Source organism: Chiloscyllium plagiosum, unplaced genomic scaffold, assembly GCF_037043375.1.
Source record: "Chiloscyllium plagiosum isolate Xiang-an unplaced genomic scaffold, Cpla_swu_hap1 HiC_scaffold_1, whole genome shotgun sequence".
NCBI lineage: Eukaryota > Metazoa > Chordata > Chondrichthyes > Orectolobiformes > Hemiscylliidae > Chiloscyllium > Chiloscyllium plagiosum.
The window spans coordinates 4,419,510-4,446,762 of record NW_028270139.1 but is presented as its reverse complement, the minus strand read 5'-3'; the positions used below and the strand labels follow the sequence as shown (position 1 = coordinate 4,446,762).

Here is a 27,253-nt window from a genome sequence, read left to right as displayed (position 1 = left end):
GAAGTAGTAGCAGTAGTCATCATCGTCATCATCATCACTGCTATCCTCACACTTAGCTGTATTTAAAACCATTTCAGCAATCTTCCCATTGCTCAAGGGATGCACCACAGGTACATTATTGCCAATGTTCAGCATTTCTTCCATGTCAGCTTCCTGTAATTTACTTACACTTTAGTCCGATAAACTTTGTGCATAACTTACAAGGTTTGCTAGCATCTTTTTCTCTTCAGTGACACAAAATCCTTCAAAGTCTTCATCTACATGTTCATTTACATCAAACATCGTTGAAGGCCAGAATCTGTGCCAAGCATTATTAATGCCGATTTATCAACATCCTTCCAAGCATTAGCAACTGCGTAAGTGGCATCCCTAACACTAATCTCTTTCAGGAAGCCTTGGATTCCTACCCCTCTGTTGACTGTAGCGAGCATAGAGTTTAAAAATTAGTCTTTATACTTGCCCTTCACGGAGCGCAAAATTCCTTGGTCACAAGGCTGCAATACAGATGTCACATTAGGGGGCAAGTATATGCCAAAAACATTACTTTTCACAAGAAGTTCGGCAGGGGGATGTGTGGAGCAGTTGTCCAGGAACAATAACATTTTAGAGTTTTCTTCCAGTCCAGCTTGCCTGCAATGAGCTCGTGCCACTGGTACAAAGTGTTTACCGAACTAGGCAAAACATATTTCCTCAGGTTACCCATGCTTTCCTGTTTGTATAATAACGCACAGGTAAATGTTCACCTTTCAGACATCTCAATGTTTGCTTTTCCCAATCACTGCCAATTTCACCTTGTGTGTGTGCCTGCAGCATTGGCACACCCAAGAAAAGTTAACCTGTCCTTAGTTTCCTTAAAACCTGTTGGTGCTCTCTCATCAGCCGTTGCTAATGTTTTTCCCGGGACATAGGGCCAGTAGAGAGCTGTTTCATCAGCTTTGTAAATTTGTTCAGGACTAAGGCTTTGTTCAGATATTATCTTGGTAAATTCATCAATATAATTTTCAGCTGCTTCATGGTCAGCAGAAGACTCCACCACAGAGTTTCAGGTATTTCACAGCATTACGCTTCGGAAATATCTGCAGCCAACCTTCGGAATATTGACATTTGCCTTCAATGTTCAGTTCTTTATGATATCTTCGAGCTTGTTTCATGACCATCAAACCAGTCAGTGGCACACAATCTCTTTTTTGTTGTTGAATCCACTCCATCAACGCACGGTTAAGATCTTCAGTTTTTTGCCCTACGCAGCGTTTTCCTATTTTTCATTAGTTTACGGTCATCACTGTCACCATTAAACTTCAGTAACTTGTCTTTCTGTTTCTTCAAATCATAGACAGTGGTAGTTCCGACACCATATTCTTCAGTAAGATGCTGCGCACACACACCATGATCGAGCTTCTGTAATAACTCCACTTTCTGCATTACTGATAACGTCAGATGCTTCCTTTTTTCTTTATTATTGTTAGGCATAGCTGTACCTGCAGCTCCTTTTGGCATTTTCACAGTGAAATTAAACCAATAAACACGGTGAAAAAGATACACAATTGACACCTGCCAGTGCTGGGCCACACTGCCACGTGGGTTGAGTGGGTGTGGTCTTCAACCACCATATAAACCATGTTATGCAGGCAGGACTGACGCTCCACATTCCATGAAAACACGTCAGATTTCAAAGCTTTTCAGATTTTGGAACTTTGGATAAAGGATTGTCTACCTGTATCATAAATGTTTATCAATGGCTGGAGTAGATCTTGACTAAATGGTTAAATTACATCCATTGTGCCATATAAGAAGATGGTAAAGAAATTCCTAGAAACATACACTGTGCATTAGAAGATTGAAAAAAAAGTGATTTCTGCCCATAATCATGAGGCTTCACACTCCAAATTCCACTGAAATGGACACAAATACATTTTGGGCTTCAGTACCCTTTTTCTAAATAAAACATATCATTATGGCAAACAAGATTTTGATTTTGCTTTCTCCAATGGGCCAGTTGTGAAACCAGCTATTCTTTAACGTTGAGTTTAGAAAATCATTTAATTTCAGCAATATCACATTTGAGTTCACAGAATTATCCTCACTAGAAATGGTCACTGGATAATACTGGGTACCAGCACAATTCAGCTTGTTTATCTCCTTCCTGGCCCAGGTCAGTTAACAGCACAAACTAAAGGCTGGAAATGGACTAGCCAACTGGTGTGCACCACTCAGTGCAAACAACACAATGGATTTCCTCTCTGATCATGTATTCTGGGATTGTAGTTAAAGATAATCATTAGTTTAAACAAGTTTTGGTTCAATCTGAGTTGAGAAAATTAATGACTTGGTGTAAGATTACACAGATTTAAGCATGACAGAGATTAATTAAGCCATACATAATTTCAGTAATGTGATAATTAAACATTCTGGTTGAATGGCTCAATAGTGATACTATCTATATTCACTCAATCCATATCAATGTATATCATTCCCACTAGCCTTGGCAGCACTAACCCTAATCCCAGAGTTAGTTTCACACTACAGGGAGAATAACAATAGTGCTCTTTACAAAACTAGTTGAAAATTGAATTAAGTGATCTAAAACACAATTCCATTCGAGACAAATAACACAACTAATTGATATGAATGTAATAGATTGCACTTGGTTGGATGGAAAATAAAACAGCAATAAATAAAATATTTTCATCGTAGTAAAATAAGAAAAGCATTCAATTTAGAGGGGAACTCATGATCAAGGTTCACTTAAGAGACTGAATAACGAATCAGTGTTTCAGAGTTCTTAGAACGGTTAGGTTTACCTGAGAAGTGAAGTTGAGGTACATGCAGCCTTCTTCCCACTGCTCTCCTGAGACTCACTCTTCTGAAGGTCAACCTATCAAAGGGAAATCAGACAGATTACCTGCACTTCCAAAAAAAACTCAAGACACACACATTAACAATGGAAATTTCACAACATTCAATGGCTCCTCCATTGTCGAGGATTCCTTTCACTGATTTCCTCATATTGGGAGTTCCCGATCTGAGGATTATTGTTGAGATAGATTCCTTAAGAGATGAATAGAATATTGTGGATAGTATAATTGATTTTCTTCACTGTTACGCAAAGCCACCCCTATCCCTCCCACCTGACCCTTCTTTGAACTTTTTCTAGGTGACTGAACTAGTACAGGGTCATAAGAAATAGGAGCAGGGCTAGGCCATTTGTTTCATCAAGCCTGTCCTGCTATTTTTTAAGGTCATGGCTCTCTGCCCAGGCCTCAACTCCACTTTCATGACAGCTCCCCTTAGCCCTCAATTTCTTGGTAGTTCAAAAGGTCTATCAATCTCCTGTTTAAATACTTCCAGTGGCTGAGCTTCACAACTCTCCATGGTAGAGAATGTTAGACATTCACTACTCTCTGGGAAGAAATTTCGTCGCTTCTCATCTTTACATGAGTGCCCCCTTATTTTGTAACTATGTTCCCAAGTCTGATATGACAGCCCAGGAATCAGCATTGGGTGAATGTCTAGAATAAAGAAGTTGAACCTGAATCCACACTAATACACCACCCTGATATAGTGACGGCCGAGTTTGCAACTACTTGAATGTGGCACCTTATATAATATTTTGAGAAATCCAGATATGTATTTACCAGTTCCCCTTTATCAGCTCCAATGGTAGCATATCCTCCTTAAAAATGAGGAGCAAAACCGTGCACATTATTCCAGTGCAGCCTCACCAAAACCCTGTATATTTGCAACAAGACTTGCCGATATTTAAATCCAACCCCCATAATAAAAGTCAAAATTCCAATTCTCTTTTTAATTACTTCCTGCACCTTGCATGCCAACTTTTTGAGTTTCATGCATAAGAACACCCAGATCCCACTGTGTTGTACATTTTCCAAATCTCTCTCCATTTAATTAATCGGTACAAAGAATTGAAAGGCAAAGCAATCACCCTCACATTTTCCTGCATTAAACTCTATCTGCCAAGTTTTTTGCTCAATCACTCAACCTGTCTCAATCCCCTTGCAGGATCTTTATTTCCTAATTAAACACACCTCCTCACCTATTTTGTATCATCAGCAAATTTGGATGTACCTCTGTCCCCTCCTCCAAGTCATTAATAGAGATAGTAAATTAATGAAGTCCTCGGACTGATCCTTGTGGCACTCCACCAGTTAAGTCTTTCCAACCTGAAAAAGACCCATTAATCTTGACTCTCTGCCTTCTGCATGTTAACTGATCCTGAATTCGATCCTGAATTCACGCTAATACATTACCCCAATAACGTGCGCTCCTCACTTGCACAATAAACTTTACGTGGCACCTTATCAAATACTTTGGGAAATCCCAATACATATTCACCAGTTCCCCTTTATCACCTCTGCTTGTCGTATCCTTAAAGAATTCTGGAAAGTCTGTCAAACATGTTTTCCCCTTCACAGGATCTTGTTTCAGGAGGCAGTAGTTATTAACAGTACCTAGCCGTGAAAGTTTGAACCTTATTAGCCACTGGCACTCTCACATTGGAACAGAGGACTATCTGGCAGTAACCATGTTGGGTGGGTGGGTCAGGGGCTTGGCTCCTTCCAGTTTGTGCACTAGCATCAATACAGCTCAGGAGACCATTTAGCCCACAAAGTCCAATCCTACATTATGTACTGCGATCCAGTCAATTGCATTCTCCTGTTCTATTTCTGTAGTCCTGCAAGCTTAGTTCAAGCAAGTGCATACCAAATTTTCTTTTGAAGTTACTGATAAACTCCACTTCCACCATCCTCATGGGCACCAATTCCATGGCGTTACCACTTGCCGGGTAAACATTCTTCTCACTCCCTTCCTGCATCTTTCCAAAACCTTAAGGCTCTGTCTGGTCACAACTTTTCTTTGTCAACCTGTCATAACCCTGTGCACCTCGACCTGCTTTGTCCCAAGGGCTTCTCCATTCTAATGTTAGAACTATCTTGTTAAATCTCCAGTGCAGCCTTACAAGGATCATCCCAACCTTCCTAGTGTGGTGACTAGAACTGAACACAACAAAGTTGTGGCCAAAGTCTATCCCTACCTCCCGCCCAAATACATTGCCAAATACTTCTCTGTATTAAATTGCATCTGTTACTTGTTTGCCTATTCTGCCAACCCATTATGTTATGTTGTAGCTGATTGATATCAATCTGTTTACCATGCCTTTATGCTTGGTCACTCCTTATATACTGTCATGGACAGTTACATCAGCGACAGGTAGACTGTTGAGGTAAAGTACATTTTCCCCTTATTCCCTCACTATGTGCCATTGACCCTATCTAGCAGCTATGTCCTTTCGGATTTAGCTACCTTATTCAGTGATGGTGCTCCTGAGACACTATTAACGATGGACATTGAACGCTTCTACTTAGAATACACTTTGTACTCAAAGTACTTCCTCCAAGTGGTGTTTGACATGGAAGAAAGTGGTCGTCAGCAGGAAGCTTTCCTTGCCCATTTTTGACCTGAACCATAAGACTTCATGGGGTCTAGAATCAATGTTGATGACTCCCAGAGCAACTACCTCTTGACTGTCTATCACAGTGTCACCACTTCTTGAGGTACACCACTTCCAGCGGTACAAGACATCTCCAGGGATGCGTCCAGGACATTGTAAGGGATGATTCCTTGACTAACCTGTGGGACAACTCTCCTGAATTTGGTACAAACCCATAGATGATAGCAAGGAGGACTTTGCAGGGTCGACAAAGTTAGATTTGCCATTTTCACTGCTGGTGCCGAGGTCGATGCTGGGTGGTCAGATCTTGTTTCCTTCCTTTCTTCAGACTTCCGCAAGTGGGGAGCTAAGAGTCAACCATATTGCCTGAATTGGTTGCCAAGCCAGCCTCAGATCCTGGGGAAACCCAGTGTTTATTTCAGAGGATTACAAATCACTTGCCCTTGGTTTACTGTCTGCACTTGGAAGGTTACTCAGGATACAGACAATCATTTTTTCCCATGGGATTGTACTTCAGTATGACTTGTCAGCTTCAGAAAAAGAGATGCGAGGAAAGAAGCTGAAAACTATGGAAGAGAAATCAAAGAAGCAGATTTATCAAAAATCAAGATTAACATTTGTAATCGAGGTAAATATCAACCAACAACTTACAATAACTTTGACAAAGTTTGCAGGAAAAATCCCAGTATGTCCCTTGCATTTCCCACTGTACCAATCTTTGTCCAGTTTTTCCATCAAGAACACGGTATCTCCTGACTTTAGATTCAATTCGTCATTTTGATCTGAGAAAACAAACAGTTCTGATTATTGTTTCAGCCTGTGCCCATCTCCGGTACATGTGAAACACAGTCAGTCAGTCTCTTAAGCAAAGGTAGCCAATACATCAATCAAGAATGACTGGTAGCTTGCATTAAGCTTTGGAAAATAACCAATAGATTACATGTTTCAAGTCATTTGATTACTTTCACACCAGAAGCTAGTGACTAATTTGTCAGAATCACGCTGCCAACCCCAAACCCCAGAGCTGGCAATGGAAGGTGGTCACCACCCACTGGCAGTGGCAGCAATGAGGGCACCAAGAGGAGGAACTGGTCAAGAAAGAATCTGGCTAGGAGGCAGCAAGATGGAACCACCATCACTACCAGAGGTTGGAGAAAGATCACCATGGGAACCAGATCTGGACAGCTGCTTTGGAGAGCCTGGAAAGTGGCCAATGTGCAAGTACCAGGCATTGAGCTACCCAGGGGCAGGAAGCTCAGATACAACTAAGAGGTGATGGCAGTCCCAAGAGTCTGGGAGATGGTGAAGGTGACAAACCAGATGAAACAAACCGAGCTGGAAAAACCACTAGTTTATCAGCTCTATCCCTTCCTGCTTTGCTGCTGAAGTCATGTTGCAAGTTTGCTTCATAGTTAGCTAAACTGTGGCAGGAAAAACAATCTACCCTCATCGACATCATGAACGCAGAGAATGAAAAGGCACAAGTTGTACTATTTCCAAAAGAGTGGCCAAACCATTGTTTGTTTACAAGTGTGAAAGAAAAATATGTCTATGTCTGTTTAATCTGTCGCTTGTGATATTTTTTATCAATCAGAAGTAGCTCTTATTAAGAAAAAGATTGGCAACCCCTTCTATAAAGACTAATTAACAGTGCGCACTCATTACACACTTACTTCATTTTTGAACATAAATTTTATAGGTCCATTTAGTTAATTTTACACTCAAAGTTCAAGATCCAGTTTAAATTAAGACCAAAGTTTGGATATGTCAACATGAATGTAGCAGTGTACAGATTATTTTTAATATATCTACTGGTTAATTCCTCAAATCAATACAATCCCTTGAGTAAAACAGAACCCAAGTATTGTATTCCAATGAAGCAGGAAACAAGAGGAGATACTTAAAGAGGTGCATGGGTACAGGGCCAGGAGTAGATGGTTCACATTATTGCTAGCCCATGGAAACTACTGTGGCTCAGGAGCGGTGGACAATCCAGCACTCTCTCACAAAAAAAAGAGAAAAGTTTATCAGGTGTTCACTGTGGCTCTTACTAACTGTCAATGTGTGCTGTAAGCCAGAAGGATTAACACCAGAAAAACAAAGTTAGGTAACAGATCTCATCTACAGTCTTCTTTTAAGCAGGCTACAAAATATACATAATAATCCAATAATGTTCTGAGCTGAAAATGATGGTTTCCCCTGCCCAAAAGCAGTTCCTTTCTGTTCCTTGTCTGACACATTCACAGTATGAATACAGTACAATGTTAGGAGTGCAGGTTCTTATTCAGCTGAGTAATGGAAGGGTCTTTCCCTGTACCTCAATTATTGTGTTATTATAACAATTTCTAGAATTTATTCTCTTTGCATAAAATCACGTCAACTTTACAACTACATAAGACCATTTAGCAAAATAAAAATAAATGCCACCCTAGGTATTTAGCAGATTAACAAGGTCAAGAATAATAGAAGCTGAAATATTACATAGTGCATGAAAATTAGCTAAAATATTTTAATGAAGGTGCAGAATTTTCCTTTCCCCAGAACTAAAGAATCTCTTACCTGCTGTGAAGTCATGCAGCACTATAGCATGGGGAGCACTGTTTTCTCCAAGCTGCTGTTCAGAAGAGAAGAGTTTCTAAGAAACCAGAACACACAAAATGGAAATTCAGACCATTAAATCTGTGTTCACTCTTTTGAAGAGCAATCCAGTGAATCAGGCCAACTCCCTTACTTTTTTCCATATCCTGCAATTCTTTTTGTTATCCTATCCAATTCCTTTTATGAATGCTCCAACTGGATTTGTATCCAGTACACTGTCACGTTGTGCTCTCCAAATCCTAACCACTGGCAGTCTGAAATTTTCTTTTCATGTCATCTCTGGTTCTTTTGCTAATCAGGTTCATTTCATGCCTTCAGCCAATGAAAACAGAATCGAAACCTTTTATGCCTTACAGCTTTATCAAATCTCGTCTTTTCTGCTCTGGGGGAAATAACATCAGCTGCTCCAGTCTACCCATGTCATTGCAAATTCTCGTCCTAATAAAATCTCTTTCATACACCCATCAAAACCTTCACATTCTTCTGAAAGTGTGGTGTACAGAATTGAGTGCAAATAGCAGGTTTCCTTTCTTTAAGGACACAAGATACAAGCTGGGGCCAAGCTACTGATGTTTAGAGATATATTTTCAGCAAAACACCCTGGCTTTTCTAATCTATGCCTTAATTTAGAAAGTGCAGGCTCCCATCTAGTTTGTTAACCTTTCCTTTATGGATTTTTGTGCAAACACTCTGAGGACTTTTCATTCTTGCATCCCCTTTAAGTTATACCCATGAGTTAGTGTCGCCTCCTCAGTCAAAATGAATGACTTAACATTTCATCTGTAAAGGCATAACTATTTCACCAGCCTCTGTCCTCCTGACGTGTATTGGTAACTTGCTCACTTTTTCATGTCATCCACACATTTTGGAGTTCTGTCCTCTACCTCTGAGTCGAATCAATGTACACCAAGAACTGCAGTGCCCCTAATGGTGAACCCAGGGGAATGCCACCATGCGCATCGCTCCAGTTTCAAAAAATCCATTCACCACAACTCTGTCTTCTGATCCTTAAGCAACTTAGCCAAATCATGTTGTTATTACTCCTTCCTTTTTCAAGTTTAGTGTAACTGGTATGTCTTGGAAGTCTGCTGAATGGATGTTATGGCAGTGAATCTTTGTTTCAATTTGGAAAGTTAGTTGAATAGTCAGACACAAATAGTGCAGGGCACCACCTGATAAATAAATCTGATACACATACAGCAGGATACAATAAACTACTTTCAGGACAGGTCTAAAAATGATTAGATTAGATTAGATTACTTACAGTGTGGAAACAGGCCCTTCAGCCCAACAAGTCCACACCGACCCACCGAAGCGCAACCCACCCAGACCCATCCCCCTACCTTTACCCCTGCACCTAACACTACGGGCAATTTAGCATGGCCAATTCACCTGACCTGCACATTTTTTGGACTGTGGGAGGAAACCGGAGCACCCGGAGGAAACCCACGCAGACACAGGGAGAACGTGCAAACTCCACACAGTCAGTCGCCTGAGGTGGGAATTGAACCGGGGTCTCAGGCGCTGTGAGGCAGCAGTGCTAACCACCGTGCCAGCGTGCCGCCCATGGCAGGGTTTATCCTCTAAACCTTGTCCAGGACCAAGCTGTCTGTTTGATTGGAACCCAACTGAACACCAGTGGAAATCGTGTGTACCTTCCAGAAGGTTAACTGCATCAATTTATCAGAGTTGAAAAGTGCAGCACAGGAAAAGCACAGCAGGTCAGGCAGCATCTGAAGAGCAGGAGAGTCGATGTTTCGGGCATAAGCCCTTCATCAGGAATGTGGCGAGGGAAGGGGACTGAGAGATAAATGGAGGGTGGAGTTGGGGCTGGGGGCGAGATAGCTGGGAAGGTGATAGGTCGATGCAAGTGGGGGGGTGACTGTGATTGGTCAGTGAGGAGGGTGGAGCAGATTGGTGGGAAGGAAGATGGAGGACAGGTAGGACAGGTCAAGAGGTCTGTGCTGAGTTGGATCTGGGATGGGGTGTGGGGAGGAAGAGATTTGGAAACGAGTGAAGTCAATGTTGAAGCCATGTGATTGAAGGGTCCCAAGGCAGAAAATGTGGCATTCTTCCTCCGGTGTCAGGTGGCTTTGAATTGGCTGTGGAGATGGCTCAGGACTTAGATGTCCTTGGGTATAGGAGGGGGAGTTGAAGTGGTCGGCCACAGGGCGGTGGGGTTGTTGGGTGCGTGTGTCCCAGAGAGGTTCCTTGAAATGCTCCTGTGAGTTGGCATCCTGTCTCCCTGATATAGAGGTGACCACATCAAGAGCAATGGACACTGTAGATGAGGTGGGTAGATGTGCAGGAAAATCTCTGCCAGATGTGAAACTCAGTGTTGAGTTGGTCACTGGAGACAGAGAGGTCCAGGAAGGGGAGGGAGGTGTCAGAGATGGACCAGGTGAACTTAAGATCAGGGGGAAGGTGTTTGTGAACTTGATGAACTATTCAACCTCCTAGTGGGAGCATGAGGTGGCTCTGATACAGTCATCAATGTAGCAGAGGAAAAGCTGGGGATGGTGCCGATGTAACTGCAGAAGATGGACTGTTCCATGTACCCTATGAAGAGGCAGGTATAGCTGGGGCCTACGAGGACCAGTTCCACCAATCAAATGAGTGTGTCAGTGGAGGTGTACTGTTGGGTCGGCAGGAGAGGAAGAAATGGAGGGCTTGGAGGCCCTGGTCATGGCGGATGGAGGTGTAGAGGGACTGGATGTCCATGATGAAGATGAGGCGTTGGGGGCCGGGGAAACGAAGGTCATGGAGGAGATGGAAGGTGTGGGTGGTGTCCCAAATGTATCTGGGGAGTTCCTGGACCAAGGAGGACAGGATGGTTTTGAGATATGAGGAGATGGGTTCTGCGGGGCAGGACCAGGCAGAGATGATGGGTACACCGGGACAGTCAGGGTTGTGGTTTTTGGGTAAGAGGTAGAACCAGGAGGTGCAGGGTTCTGGGACAATGAGGTTGGAGGCTGTGGATGGGAGATCTCCCGAGGTGTTGAGATTATGGATGGTTTGGTGATGGGAGGTGAGGTTCTGTTCTGAAAGGGAAGGGGGGAGGGTGTTAACTTATCAGCAATACCTTCCAAGCCCTACATGGGAACATTACCACCTGCATGCTCCCTTCTAGGTCACACACCAATCTCACTTGTTGCTGGGTTGAAAGCTTGGAACGGCCTCCCTAACAGCACTGTGGATGTACCTACACCATGTGGACTGCAACAGTTCAAGAAGGCAGCTGATCGCCACCTTCTCAGGGCAATTACAGGTCAGCAACAAATCCTGACCTTGTCCGTGATGCTAACATCCCATGAAGGAATGAAAACAAACAAATCTCAGTAACAGCAATGCAGAAGCTACATCCACCAAGCTTACAGAAAGCTTGGAAAACCTGGAGAATTTTAGATATTAGATGTAGAGTTACATTGTCTTTTGCAAAGACACTGTTTTGTGGCTTTCTGTAGTCTTTCTCCATTTATAAAACATATAGCTCCTTTATTCTTCTTGCCAAAATGCATAACCCCTCATTTTCCCACATTAAATTCATCTGCCCACACACTTAACCACACACTATATCCTTGTGCAGACTCTGTGTTATCCTCACCATTTGCCTTCCCACCTATGTTTGTGTCATCTGCAAGCTTGGCTACAGTCCATGTACTTTCCCCAGCCAAAGTCTTTCACCTATGTTGTAATTAAATTTTGGTCCCAGCTCCGTTACTTGTGGTAAACCATTAGTTACATGTTGCCATCCTGAAAATGCCCTCCACCTTATCCCAAATCTGAGTTAGCCAATCCTCTATCCATGCAAATAGACTACCTCCCACACCATGGGTTTTATCTTATTAAGTATTCTAATGTGTGGTATTTTATAAAATGCCTTCTGAAAAATATCCAAATATATTATCTGCCCTGGTTGTTGCCTCCTCAAAGAATTCCAGTAAATTTGTCAGACATGATTTCCCCTTCATGAAGCCATGCTGACTCTCCTTGATCGTATCACATCTTCCTCAGTGCTTTGCTATTACGTCCCGGATTTTCCTCCAAGTTTCCCAATAAAAAGATGTTAAGCTAACTGACCTTTTCTTTGTGTCCTTACATTTTAAAATAAAGCCACATTCCAACATTATGACACTTTTCAAGAACCTACAGATTCCTGGAAGATTATTACCAGTGCATCCACGAACTCTACAGCTGCTGCCTGTAATATCAGATACAACTGATCAGGACCAGGGGGATTTGGTTCCCTCATACTTTTCTCTAGTGATAGTTAATGTATTTATTTCCTCTCCTTTTGCCCCTTGTTTATTTAGTCAATTTCGGACACTATTAGTGACTTCTACTGTGCAGACTGATGCAATGCCTTTGATGAACTGCTCTGGCATTTCCTGGTTTCCCCATTATTATTTCCTTAGCCTCATTCTCTAAGGGAATTTAAATGCAAAGAAGTTCAAATGGCTGTTCCTTTTGTACCATTTTGTTCCTATTAGTTAGAACCGCAAATATGTGCTCCACACTGACCTTGCCAGTCCCTTTCACCTCCTCTTCATCCATTGGAGTGATTACCTTCAAACAGGATGAAGGAACTTTGCCAGTCTCGAGCCCTTTTTGGCACTGGAAAGACTGGTCAGTGCATTGCTTGAGAATCAGCACTTCACCTTGCTGTTGAAGCAGAGAAAGGAAACATCCAAATGCAACTTCATCATTAAATTTTACTGAGTCATGTTCCAATTGTCATGATTTCCCACTATTCTAATACACATTCCATGTTTCTATTGCATTTCCACAAATCAAAAATATATGAACAGATGTTAAACATCTGAGGTTTAAAGGTTGGTTCGATAGAATCCAGACATATCCTTCTCTAATTTTATTTCTACTAAACATCATAAAGCTCCAATTGTTCCCACACATTCATAGGCACAGATCCAATTCTAACCCAATTATCCCCTAATTTACATATCATCATCATATATGTCCTAATTGCATTTCAGGATTAGGAACCCTGCCAGACTCCACAGATGGTAATAATGTCAAACAATTGTTAGAATGGCCCCAATGCGAGCTCACCTTAGGGGTTTCCAAATAAAGCAAAGGTCTTTTGGAATTAGTCAACTTCTAAACTCTTTCTCAAAAGGCTGTACAATTTTGAATAGCTTCCCATCACTAACAAACATTGAATTCCTTTGTTACTTGAAACAAGTGTGCATTGTAGAAACATCAAATGACATTCTTACTTTGTGCCCTCACAGTTGATTCAGAATAACAACATACACCCGGCAATACACCTTTACCAAACAAAATACAAACAGAGGTCCAGCTCACCCGGAATGACAGTTGCCCTGGGACCGTGGAGCTGACATCACATTCAGCAATCCCATGAGGTACAGGCAGCTGAAAGTACATTTATAAAATAAATACAAAGTTTAGAATTGTAAAAATAAATAAATATGCATTTGTAGGGAGGAGAACCATAGGAACTTAAGGCCCTCAATCAGGTTCTGACATTCACTTACATTGTTGCTGATCTATCAATTAATTTACAAATATCTACCTTCCACATCTTCAGAAAATCTCTTAAGCCAATAACTTCAACTGATTAAACTATTTTTGACAAACAGTGGCCAACTTGCACACAGCAGCAAGACTAATGACCAGCCAAGCAGTTTTTGATGATGTTGCTGGCTACCTGAGGGGGTTGATGGGAACTTGGTTTATTAACTGGCCAAGAGAGGGTATCCCCACCAACGACGGTCTCTTCAGTACTAAAGTGTCAGCCGGGTAACGTACTCAAGTCCTGGAGTAGGGCTTTAACCCACAACTCTGAACTCAGAAGTGAGGATGCTGTCACCAAGGTGAGCTTCGTAAAACTAGAGCAATAAAACATTCTGATCACAAAGTGCCAGACAAGGCAATAAATTGCATCATTAGTGTGCAGCTTAATTTACAAAAATACAATGTGGTTTCTTGCAGGAAAATTATACATTCAAGTTTGCAGAATATATTTCCAATGTTGCTATACATATCAAATGAAAATTTCTTTCCCCAACCTCTGTGACTCAATTTTATGATTATGATTCTTTCTTCAGCTGCTGTGGGAGCTTCTACCCTGATTCCTAAACATGTATTGCACAGGCCAATGAGAACTTTTGATTTGGAAAAGGAAGATTTGTGAGCATGTTGAAAACTCCTGTTTGAACAAACTCACTCTGAAATACCAAGGTATTATTTTTGAGCCCAATATCATAAGAACAGACGCACTAAATTCAAACTGGATTCAGGTAAAAGGAAGTTAAATCCAAACTGCACATTTCAGTTAGTGTTTGAAAAGCTAAGGTAAGACTATGTTTAAGCTGATGACTGATTTCTTACCAACATTGATTGGTTATTTTGAGAGACTGGGTTAACCAATTTAAGGTTGAAAGGCTAATCAATTTTCGTCTTCTAGATGCTATGCATTTCCAATCATTTTTTATGATAGAATTTTGAAGTTATATTCACCTTTTTCAAGTACTCCACATTTTCCATCTGACTCACTTGTATTTTGTTACATACAGCAATAACTCTTGAAATTAATTTTAGGATAGAATTACAAAGCCTGTAGTATTGATAGGAAGTGAAACAATGTTAATTGGGTGATAGTGTAGAACAGACAATGTTGATTCAGTTGCTTGTTCCACAACTTCATCGATTTTTATTAACAGAAATGAAAATCTCAAGGGGTGACTAAATCATATTGCCTGCCTCACACTAGCATCCAAAGTCAAAATTGTGGTAAGTTGAAATTTTGCTTAGTTGCGCAGGGTTTCACAATTTTATTATCTGTCTATATGTCCATCATTGGACATCCTCAGAGTGCAGCAGTTCAAGAAAAGGATTCAGATTCTCAGGAAACATTGAGTGAGCAATGCAACCAGTGTTACTCACATTCCCATTTTCAATACAATCATTTTTGTAATGTCACCCAAAACAATTACTTTTGTAAAGCCTAAAATCTTCTTTCAGCAAAGCCAGATTAGCAGCCTCACAGTCCAGTATGGGTATCCTGCATTCAAAGTTCCTCAACTTAGTTGGGCTGATTGTGTTCTCCTTTTCCCCGAAGTGAGGAAATCAAACAAGCATCATTGGGCATGTTCCCCTACCAGCACTTGCATGATACAGAGGGGCCTGACTTCAGGTTATCACTCTGTATGAATTTAGTTCAACATCGAAAGCATCTCAGCTGGGAAGGAATTCGGAACTTCATTTATTGGTCTTTTTTTTATATAAAAAGAGGATTGCAGTGTGATGTCTGATCTCTGTCATTTGCAGGGAGATGCAGGTCTAACCACTGCTTTTTAATCAAAGGATGGCACAGATAGAACAGGAATGAACAAAGAATTTCAATTAAAATCACTAACGTATAAAATGACACAGAGTTGGATCCTTCAGTAAACCGGACTATTTCTAATTTACCATTGAGAAGCTAAAACATTGCAAAATGGACATTGCAAAGTCTGGAGTTAAAGATATAACAAATGCAAAGCTTGAATTATTTTCCATTGTAATTCTTGTAACTTTACAATCAGCACTCGATCTTTCAGTTTCTATTTCTGGGTTTGCGCTAATTTGGGTCAATGTCAATTGGGGAGATGGAAGGTAGTTTCAATGGGCCTCAGCTTAGTGAAGGGGAAAACAAACTCTATCACAGTTATGAATGGAATCACTATCCAGTGGATATATGGGGACTTTAGATAGCATCAGGTTAGCCTGCAATGCTCTCTATGGTCAGTCTTTAATATTCCCCTTTTAAGGCTGCATCATGGAATTGTACCTTAAACCTCATGATAAGAAATAACAAAGGAAGAACATTTGGAAAAGTAAACATTTCAATACTACACTTCAATAATACTACATTGCAAAGTTGACGTTTCAATGTCTCTGTCTATTGATTACCATATATTTATTGTAGAGTGGGTGTCCAGGAGCTGGGCGAGGTGGAAGTGCAGGTCGTTTTTTCTGAGGCATGGCTCCTTTGGGACTGATCTTGCTTTGGGCACGTGGGTTGCTTTTTCCCCCAGTGCTGTTGATTCCCACTTCAGATGAAGAGCGGTGAAGTTGGCTTGATGCTGCAGAGATCTTTGGTGGAGGAGGTCGAGCTGGACCAGCTTTAGCTGGGGGAGGCCGCGCAGGACGGATTTTGCCGGTAGCTGTCCTGGAATATAACAGGAGCTGTAGTTATACACAGTCTAAAGAGAATGCCTACAGGTTAACAGATGTTACAGTACTTTAAGCCTATCTAACTTTTGTTAACCTAAAATCCTATACATAAACTCGAACATTCATAAGTATAAACATAAGTTTTACATTTCACTAAGATGTTACTTTAAGAGCTTTCTTGAATCGACATACACATTTTTCATTAAAAATACCATTATAAATTGCTAAAAATAGATTTAAGCATAATTGCTATTTGTGGTTTATATTAATGATTTAGAGTTGATGTAGGAGGGTTGATTGGTATGTTCGCAGATGATATAAAAATTAGTGAGGTGGCAAATAGTGAAGGGGATAGGATTGGCTAGCTCAGTTAGAGTAGAGTAGAGTAACTTTATTTGTCAGTTCTGCCATATCCAGCTGGTACAATAAAAACGACACAGCGTTCCTCCAGGACCAAGGGTGCTATATGAACACAGATTACATGAGAGCTCAGGGCAGCATAAAGTGCATCGAGAAGTGCAAAATATGCAAGGCAGCACAGAAATTCCTGACAAGACACAACAATACGCACAGTGGCAGACAAATTACAATGTAACAATGAATGATCATTAATAAAACATTGTTTTAGCAGCAATTCAAGAAGTCATCAGAAAATTGCAAATGAAATAGTGTAATCATACGGTGTCAAGGAGCCTGATGGCTTGGGGGAAGACACTATTACACAGTCCGGCTGTGAGAGACCAAATGGCAGGAGGGAGAAGAGTTTGAGTGAGGGGTGTGTGGGGTCTTCCACAATGCCCTTAGCCTCTCTGATGCAGCGTGTGGTGTAACTTTCTGTAATGGAGGGAAGAGAGACCCCGATGATCCTCTCAGCTGTCCTCACTATCTGTTGTAGGGTCTGTTCTGTGATTGGTGATGGCCTGGATGCCCTTCTACATGCTCCACGTATCGCTGCTGTCCTGAAAGTGGCTGTGTATTCTCTGGGAGTGTGCACGCTTTGCCTGTTTGATGGCCGGGGTCAGGTTGGCCCTCGCTGTTGTTAGGGCTGCCTTGTCCTCTGTCCTGAAGGTGGAACCATGGGTCCTTAGCTGTGCACACACCTTTGCAATCATCCATAGCTCCTGGTTGGGGCGAGAAGTGAGTGGTCTTGGACACAGCGATGTTGTCAATACACTTGCTAATGTAGGCTGGATGCAGAGTGGCACCAATACTCAATTCTTGCACCAGCTGAGGTTACCATGAACGACCATTTTCTCAAGCCCTCCCCTTGCATGAGGGGTGTGGTGACCTTCAGGTTAAACCACCACCTGTCTTCTTTCGCCAATGAGAGAGCAGCCCAATGGCCTGTTAAGACAGTAACGACTTTACCTTTTAGCCTTTGATTACAGAAGGACATGTACAGGCTGGTGAGATGGGCTATTCAGTGGCAAATGGAATTCAATCCAGATAAAAGTGACGCAATGCAGTTGGACAAGACTTACGTAATGAACAGTAGGACCCTGTGAAGCACCAAAGGTCAGTACATGTTCAACTGTCCCTTCAGGTATTAGGACAGATTGATAAAGTGGTTAATCCATGGATACTTGGATACTTAACTTCATTAGTCAAGGCATAGATTTAAGACTTGGGAGCTTATTCTGGAACTGTATCAACCATTGGTTAGGTCACAACTAGAATATTGTGTGCAGTTCTGGAATCCACATTATACAAGGGATGAGATAACATTGGAGAGGGGGGAAGAAGAATTTTGCGATGATGTTGCCTGGACTGGAGAGTTCAGTTAGAGATTGGATAGACTTAGGGTGTTTTCCATTCAGCAGGGGAAATTGCTAGGGAACGTGATTGAGATGTACAAAATTATGAGGGGCATAGATAGAGTAGACAGGAAAACAGTTTTCCCTATGGAGGGTTTAATGACCAGGGTGACATAGATTTAAGATAAGAAGCTTAGATGAGGTGTGAGGAAAACCTTTTCTACTAAGAGTGTGATGAGAATCTAGACTCTCTGGTGGTAAAGGCAAAGACCCTCATAACATTTAAGTAGTATTTAGACATGCACTTGCAATGTTCTGGCATATGCATGTTAGAAAATAGAATTAGAATAGTTAAGTTGTTGTTTTTGACTGGGGTGGATACAATGAGTCAAATGGTCTTTTTGTTCCATGGGGTGGAACAACTCAAGGACAAGGGGATATACAGCAAGGGATCACAAGAGAAGTAGAGAAAGGGATTTTGGTGTTAGGGCAAGATTAGGAGATGGATAGGGTGTTTACAGCACAGTGGGCGCAATGACAGTGAGTGATTCACTGGGAGAGATCACAAGGGTATGGTATTAGAGATCACAGAGTGGACAGAAGGACATGGGGTATGAGAATACAGGGTGAGGAGAAAGAGATCATAGAATGGAAGTGACCTGACGGACCTGGCAGGGACTCATTCCTTTCAGCTGTCAGGTTTTCCAAGTACTTGGAATTTTAAATTGTTGCCAAAACCAAACAAAGACAACTCATTGGCATATTAAAACTCACTGATGGGATCTCTTCAGCAGGTTAGTCATCCAACCTCAACCCAGCACATTTAAAATGCAGGCAAGTTGTTCACCTCTGGTTTGTGTTGGTTTCTATATTAATACGGAATCAATTTAATTGTCTGGATCTGCAAGCTTCACATCAATCTAAGATGAAGCATGGAACCCTTCTGATCTGTGCACCATGGCTGTTGTAAATATCTCACCAATGATTTGCTGGTTTTAGAATATAACTTTTAGTTTGAGGAATAAATGCTTTGACTGTAGACAAGAGATAGAGCTATAAAACAGCAGGTGGATAAGCTTAAAACAATGTGCGTGATAACTGAAGACAGAAGAATTTTATAGAAACAGTAAAGGAAACATACAATGTAAACTAACCTTCCCAATTACTAATTAAACAAAACTGAAGCTGAGATTTAGAAACCAAGACATTTGGGCAGACTGATACCGGTTGAGGCTATGTGAAGAGAGGCAGAGCCTTCCAAGTATCAGTCACTGCTTGTAGTTAGTATGTGCACGCAGCGAAGACAGCTGAAGGAAATGACAGATCAATACATTCGCACGATAAGCAAAATTAAAACTAATATCTTCATTCACCATATGGAATGTGAGAGAGGCTTAATCAGTTTGAATTTTGAGAGGGAACAGAAATGGAAAATTTGAAACTAGTGGAAGAACATTCAGTGGTTCTCCTCAGAACTTGTAGCAAGCAGTCAGCAGGTTAGCTTGAGAGCATTGAAAAAAATTCAGACTAAAGCATCCACAGTCAAGAACTAACAAATTCAAGTTTTACCTTTGACAACAGTTGGAACTATAAACAGTAAATATTGTGTTTTATTGACATTTTCAAAGCTTGTAGTGTATTGGTTAATGCTAAATGTTCAGATTTCGTTTTAAATGTTAACGGTCCCTAGCCAGATCAGAACACAGCTAAATATTGAATTGAACTTATTGAATAATTATACTCCACCATCATTACATCAATGGTATCTTAGAACTTGCATTACATGCAATGGTTCAGACTAACTGAATTTAATAAATGTTACTTCAGATTTTTGTACACAAATGTAACATTAGCACTGCTGCCTCACAGCACCAGGGACCTGGGTTTGATTCCTGCCTTGGGCAACTGTCTGTGTGGAGTTTGCACATTCCCCCCCCGTGTCTGAATGGGTTTCCTCTGGGTGCTCCGGTTTCCTCCCACAGTCCAAAGGTGTACAGGTTAGGTGAATTGACCAAGCTAAGTTACCCATAGTATTCAGGGATATGTAGGCTAGGTGCATTAGTCAGGGGAAATGTAGAGTGGTAGGGGAATGGGTCTGGGTGGGATACTCTTCAGAGGGTCGGTGTGGACTTGTTGGGTCTAATAGCTTGTTTCCACACTGTAGGGGTTCTATAATTCATGACTGACTTGTTCAAATTATTCCCAACATGTCTATGCAATACAGAAAACATTTCAGGATAACCTCTGTGTGGGAGATCTAGACCAGGTCACAAATATTTAATATCTGCCAGTTCTGACCGTAGGTTATTGATCTGTAACCTTAACTAAATGTTTTCTTTTATAAACGTGCCCTAATCTGATAAACATTAAATATCGGCTTCACGTGTCTGTAAAGAGTAACATTGTGACTATTCGCTGAAACAGTGAGTATTTTCACCAGAATGTTTTAGTTTGCAAACTTGTCATTTAATTGCAACATGTAAACCAAGTTGATGTTGTGGAGTAAATGGCTCTGCATAACTTCCATGGTTTATACAGGCTTGTGCTTAGGAAAGCCAAAGCTTGTGCTTAGGTGGACAGGCAGGTAGTACTGAGGAAGTGGGGAGGCTGCAGAAGGATTGAGACAGTTTGGGAGAGTGGTCCAGGAAATGGCTGATGGAATTCAATGTGAGCAAATGCGAGGTCTTGTACTTTGGAAAAAAGAATACAAGCATGGCCTACTTTCTAAACGGTGAGAAAATTCATAAAGCCAAAGTACAGAGGGATCTGGGAGTGCTAGTTGAGGATTCTCTAAAGGTAAACATGCAGGTTGAGTCCGTGATTAAGAAAGCGAATGCAATGTTGTCATTTATCTCAAGAGGGTTGGAATATAAAAGCACCGTTGTGCTACTGAGATTTTATAAAGCTCTGGTTAGACCCCATTTGGAATATTGTCCAGTTTTGGTCCCCACACCTCAGGAAGGATATACTGGCACTGGAGCGTGTCCAGCGGAGATTCACACGGATGATCCCTGGAATGATAGTTCTAACATACAAGGAACGGCTGAGGATCCTGGGATTGTATTCATTGGAGTTTAGAAGATTAAGGGGAGATCTAATAGAAACTTACAAGATAATACATGGCTTGGAGGGGGTGGACGCTAGGAAATTGTTTCCGTTAAGCGAGGAGACTAGGACCTGTGGACGCAGCCTTAGAATTAGAGGGGGTAAATTCAGAACAGAAATGCGGAGACATTTCTTCAGCCAGAGAGTGGTGGGCCTGTGGAATTCATTGCCGCGGAGTGCAGTGGAGGCTGGGACACTAAATGTCTTCAAGGCAAAGAATGATAAATTCTTGATGTCACAACGAATTAAGGGCTACGGGGGAGAATGCGGGTAAGTGGAGTTGAAATGCCCATCAGCCATGATTAAATGGCAGAGTGGACTCGATGGGCCGAATGGCCTTACTTCCGCTCCTATGTCTTATGGTCTTAAATGAGATTTGTGCTTGTTCTGTAATTTGCTTCAGAACCACAAGTACTTACGAAGACTGGCTAGCAACTGGTCCCGGTACCTCACCAAGATTCTGAAAAAGTGAAAATAAATTTTAAAACTGAGAGATAAAAAATTAAAAATCAAGAGATAAATAATCATACATGATCTAGTAATTTCACATGTCCACACTCAGTGGAAATCTGAATGTGTCCTCAGGGTTGTTGCCAATGGTTCTACTACCATAGTTAAAAGGGTGGATGATGGGTCCCATAACCTCGTTATGGCAGGGGCAGTGGAGGGTGTGTGTGTGCGTGTGTGCGTGTGTGTGTGTGCGCGCGCGTGTGCACAGAGGAAGTGAAGGAGAATTTGTCCTGATGACTGTGACAGCAGGAATGCACTAATATTTAACCCCCAATGGACAGCTAATTCCTTTTTGTACTACAACAAACTTTGTTTTAACCGGCACCTGATGAAACAGCACTTTGGATAAACAGGCAAAACTTATAATACAGTATTCTGTGTATACAAGTTCATAAGATTATCACAATCTCGGTGTCATCCAAGTAGTCAGTTGAGGGTGTGATTCTCTGCCATTGAGTTGTATTTAAGGTAAAGTTGCATTATTGTTTAAATGATTTAGACGAGACAATAAGCCCAGAAAAGGTGAATTGTCAATTTTCCAAAGACTTGGATTCAGCTTGATTGCAATCCATACTGCCAAGACATACATGGCTACTGTAAATAAAGTAAAGCTAGTGTGCTTCCAATTAAACCTGTTGGACTATAACCTGGTGTTGTGTGACTTTTAATTAAGTAAATAAAGTATAATGTGATGTGTGTACCCCTGCATTACTTTTTTATTATTTAGTAACTTACTTTTTACATTGATTATGTTGACCTTTTGATCAACCAGTGCACTCCTGATCCCATAGATGCTGGTTAATGTAAAGCCTGCTGTACTAGCCATAATAAAATAGACTTTCAACAGGTTTCTTTAATGTATTGAAAAATTCACTTGACTGCAACATGAAATTATTCTTAAAACAAGTGACAAACACTGGTTAATTCCTAAATTATTATCCAGAACTCAAACTATATCCTGTCAAATGCAGACACATTTACATATCACAAAAAGACAACCTCAGTCTCTGCAAACTGGACAATTTGTTTCAGAGAAAGGCAAAAAGGAATACCTGCTGGCCATGAGACTGAAAATAGAGAGAATGGGATGACTTCTTACGGGTCATTAGGCTTCCTGTTGATGAAACTGAACTGCTGTCAGTTGTAGACTGATGGAAGATCTTCAGTACATAGAATCATAAGAAACCTATAGCACAGGATAATACTCTTTGGCCCCTCATGTCCACACCCATCAAAACCAACCACCTAACTATTGTAATCTCATTCTCCAGCACCTGACCAATAGCTGTGTATATCACGGATTGCAATCAAGCTGAATCCAAGTCTTTGGAAAGTGGACAATTCACCTTTTCTGGATTTATAGTCCAGTCAAAAATATTAATTTTTGGATTTTTTTTCCCACAGTCATCTACTGAGGGAGATAGACAGAAATTTGCAGCTCATGGGATTTCTTCATTAGTCACTAGTAAAGGCTGAAAAACAAATACTAAGTTCAAACAGGTTCACTGAACAACCCTTAGAATAGAGGACCCATTGTCTTTTAAAAGGCAGGTTTTTGGGCAATTAATGTCCATAACCACTTTTCTCTAAAAGCTTTCTCGACTTTTTCTCTAAAGTTATGTAAGTTCTATAAGTTGCAGGCAAACTACGGCACACGTTACACTGGTTAAAAATGTCCAAGTATTCTGTACCTTCCAGTTTTTCACATTGTACTTAAATGGAACTATGCATTCCCAGCCCTGTGTTGCTATGACTCTATGACTTGCTGCTTACAGGTACATGTGCAAAGTTTTCCAGGTGATCATATTAAATGGTCTCTCTGCATCCTGAAGTAGCAGATTATCTAACTGCTCCCCCACCTCTTCCTACAGTCCTTCCTTCGCTATCTTATTTTCGTCTCTTGATTTCCAACTTTGTTATTTTGTGCTGAAGGTCACTTTGAAACCAGAACAATTGTGCTTTATGTAGCAGTTGGTTACGTGACCCATGAGGGCTGACTTAGCGGCCTTCCACAGGAAGCAATGGGGACATGTTAGGTCCTTCAATCTCTGATGTACACTAAGAAAACCACGCACAGGTGAGTTAGAAATGCTCAGCCACAGAATAACACTGAGGTCAGAGTCTAGTCAGTGTGCGTCAAGTCACCAAGCTTCAGAGTTTTCCTATCCAAAGATAGAATGGAAGAGCAGAGAGGGCAGGAACCTGTGATTGCAAAAGCAGCCTGGGAGAAACAGGAGAATTAAAAATGAAAAGCTTTTTCTTTATGGAGAAAGGCATAGAAACACCTCTCTTCAGAGCACAACCTTAAAACTGGGAATGATTGGCCGTTGACACCGTCTTAGGGAATTACTTATGTTTTTAAACTCTGTTTAGAGTTCTGGGAGGAGGAGGAAAGGAAAGTGAGGGAAGGGGAGATAGCCCATCAGGGAGAAGGCGCTGAGAGTCTTTCTTAAACAAATGCTAAATAAAACAATCCCCTCCCTATGGCCCCATCCCCTTCTCTCCCCATTACAATAATCTTCTTATTTTAAGATAAGAGAGAAAGAAGAGTTGCGATTTCAGCACAGCTGTCAAAGGGCCTGAAGAAGAAACAGAAACCAAGATGACGACAGATGCAGTGCAGTTCAAATGGTTCCAGCTGTGTCTATCAGAGAGCTGCCTTAGTGTAATGAAAAGGGGGAGGGGGGGGGTGAAAACGAGAGTGCAGATGAGAGGGAGGAAGATATAGCGAAATCGAGATAGAAAGAGAGCACAAAACAGCAACAGCAGCACCAAACATTTTTCTAAAATGAGGTTTGTTGTCACGATCCTGAAGGGAGGAGGGCAGTGGAAGCAAAGCCCCACTATTGCACAAGTCGCCACAAATGTGAAATATTACCAATGTCATCACTGGGATGTGTATGTCTGATTATCACCATTATCAAAGGTACATTTTTAAGAATCACATCAGTTTTCATCAATTAACAGGAAAACAAATTTATTTACCATAACAAACCTATCCTTTAACATGTGGCAAAAATGGAATACGAATTACTCATGTGCAAACTTGAACTGCACCCTTTTAAATTCACACAAAGACACACTCCCAATTTGTTCACAAATAGAACAAACAAGACAGAGGAGACAAATTGTTTTTCAGGAATGGGCAAAAAATGTAGGCAGAGAAAAGACAAAATCTCTGTAGCAACAGTCCAAACCACAATTCTTTTTTGACGACAATATCACATAGTTGTCAACTACAACGATCCTCAACTGGGTATCTGGTCAGTTAGACCTCAGTCTTGGCTGGAGTAGAAGTGTATTTTATCTCTTTGGAGAGGCTGGAGTATTATTCCTTTCCTCCTTACAGACTGAGTGGCAGGTGTTCGGTAGTCCGAAGCCAACTGCTCTCTATCTTCTCACTTCTGTGATAAACCATAACTTAAAATGGGCCGAATGACCTGTTTCCACCTTGTAGGGTTTCTATGAATTATAAAACCAATCGAAAGGCTGTCACTGTGCAGTTTTTTTGGTCAGGTTATAGGTCCCAGTACCAGCTAGTCTCACAAAAATCGCATATCCAGCTTCCTCCTAAATGTACAGAGTCTTGTGTAAGACTGAACACCACACTGTTCAATTTTTGCATCAAATTATATAACAAAACCCTGTGTTTCCCTGATAACACAACAGTCCAAACTTCCATTTTCCAATTTACATTTCAAGTGAAGTCTCTGGTAGTCTTTACACTGTTTTATAAGGTAATGGTTCCTGAAACTGTTTGCTTTGACCTCCAGCCATTCTATGGGTAACACATACAGTCTGTAGGCAGAGACAGTGAGTTCTATACTAGCCACTGTAGGGAGAGATGTAATTGGTAGAGCTCCCAAGAGTCCTAGATGTGTGCCTGACTAGTAATGTAGTTGTGTTGATTATTATCTGCAATATTCCATCTTGCTTGCTAAGAAGAGTGCCTCATCTGTAAAAATTCCATAATGGTATATCCTTTACCCTGATGAGGAGATAGATCCCAGACAAAGTGTAAATAAATAAGGATTGAAGACAACAAACTAACTCAAACAACTTTGAAGAACACACTGACAGAGGAGGGAGATAGCATGAGGTGCCAATCAAGGTAAAACCACAGTATTTTTACTTTTCCTAAAACCCTACTCCTGGACCTGGCTTTTCAGTTTAAAAAGTACTCATGAAACAATAATAACCAAACAAAAAGAAATCAAGAGCTTTTCAAAGGCCTTACTATTTGTTTATACTTGCTCAATAAATCATTTTGAGAGTAAAGTTTAAAGTAGAGAGGTCCAAGGGAAACTTAGCTTTGTTTTCTTTAAATGATCCTGTTATTGAAGTGTCTGTCTGTGAACAACCCTTCTTTTGCATATATTTTGCATGGGCTTTTATTTGTTAAAAAAAAGTTTGATGTACAGAAAGGGTTGGACTTTGCCCGATCCCGAAAAACATGACTTTGCAGGGTTTGTGTTTGCTTTAACGTGGAGTCATAAAGATGTACAGCACGGAAACAGACCCTTCAGTCCAACTCGTCCGTGCCAACCAGCTATCCTAATCTAATCTAGTCCTATTTGCCAGCACTTGACCTATATCTCTCAAAACCTTTCCTCATAAACGCACCACCCTCTCCATGAAAAAGTTGCCCCTTAGGTCTCTTTTATATCTTTCCCCCTCACTCTAAACCTATGCCCTCTAGTTCTGGACTTCCCGAACCTGGGAAAAGGATTTTGTCTATTTTATCCTATCCATGCCCTTTATGATTTTATAAACCTCTAGAAGGTCACCCCTCAGGCTCTGACGCTCCAGGGAAAACAGCCCCAGCCTATTCAACCTCTACCTATAGCTCATATCCTCCAACCCTGACAACATCCTTGCAAATCTTTTCTGAACCCTTTCAAATTTCACAACATCTTTCCGATAGGAAGGAGACCAGAATTGCACGCAATATTCCAACAGTGGCCTAACCAATGTCCCGAACAGCCACAACATGACCTCCCAACTCCTGTACTCAATACTCTGACCAAGAAAGGAAAGCATACCAAACGCTTTCTTCACTATCCTATCTACCTGTGACTCCACTTTCAAGGAGCTATGAACCTGCACTCCAAGGTTCAGCAACACTCTTTGTTCAGCAACACTCCCCAGGACCTTAGCGTTAAGTGTATAAGTCCTGCTGTGATTTGCTTTTCCAAAATGCAGCACCTCACATTTATCTGAGTTAAACTCCATCTGCCACTCCTCAGCCCATTGGCCCATCTGGTCCAGATCCTGTTGTAATCTGAGGTAACCCTCTTCGCTGTCCACTACACCTCCAATTTTGGTGTCATCTGCAAACTTACTAACTATACCTCTAATGCTCACATCAAAAACATTTCTGTAAATGATAAAAAGCAGTGGACCCTGCACCGATCCTTGTGGCACAGCACTGGTCACAGGCCTCCAGTCTGAAAAGCAACCCTCCACCACCACCCTCTGTCTTCTATGTTTGAGCCAGTTCTGTATCCAAATGGCTAGTTCGCCCTGTAGTCCACGAGATCGAACCTTGCTAACCAGTATCCCAAGGGGAACCTTGTTAAACACCTTACTTCAGCTGATAGAGGGGAATGATGGGGGA

The 27,253-nt window shown here is 41.3% G+C and overlaps 1 protein-coding gene across 3 annotated transcripts in view; it reads right to left on the bottom strand.

Moving 5' to 3' along the window:
• sh3d19 (SH3 domain containing 19) overlaps positions 1-27,253 on the bottom strand; it is a 145,939-nt gene that overhangs the window by 11,690 nt on the left and 106,996 nt on the right. For all 3 annotated transcript variants that reach the window (XM_043699673.2, XM_043699654.2, XM_043699684.2), the window contains 7 exons: positions 21,546-21,586; positions 16,004-16,262; positions 13,394-13,462; positions 12,590-12,730; positions 8,030-8,105; positions 6,122-6,252; positions 2,802-2,875 (listed from right to left, as the gene is read on the bottom strand). In XM_043699673.2, the coding sequence (XP_043555608.2) occupies positions 2,802-2,875; positions 6,122-6,252; positions 8,030-8,105; positions 12,590-12,730; positions 13,394-13,462; positions 16,004-16,262; positions 21,546-21,586 (791 nt within the window). The remainder of the gene's footprint in view (positions 1-2,801; positions 2,876-6,121; positions 6,253-8,029; positions 8,106-12,589; positions 12,731-13,393; positions 13,463-16,003; positions 16,263-21,545; positions 21,587-27,253) is intronic.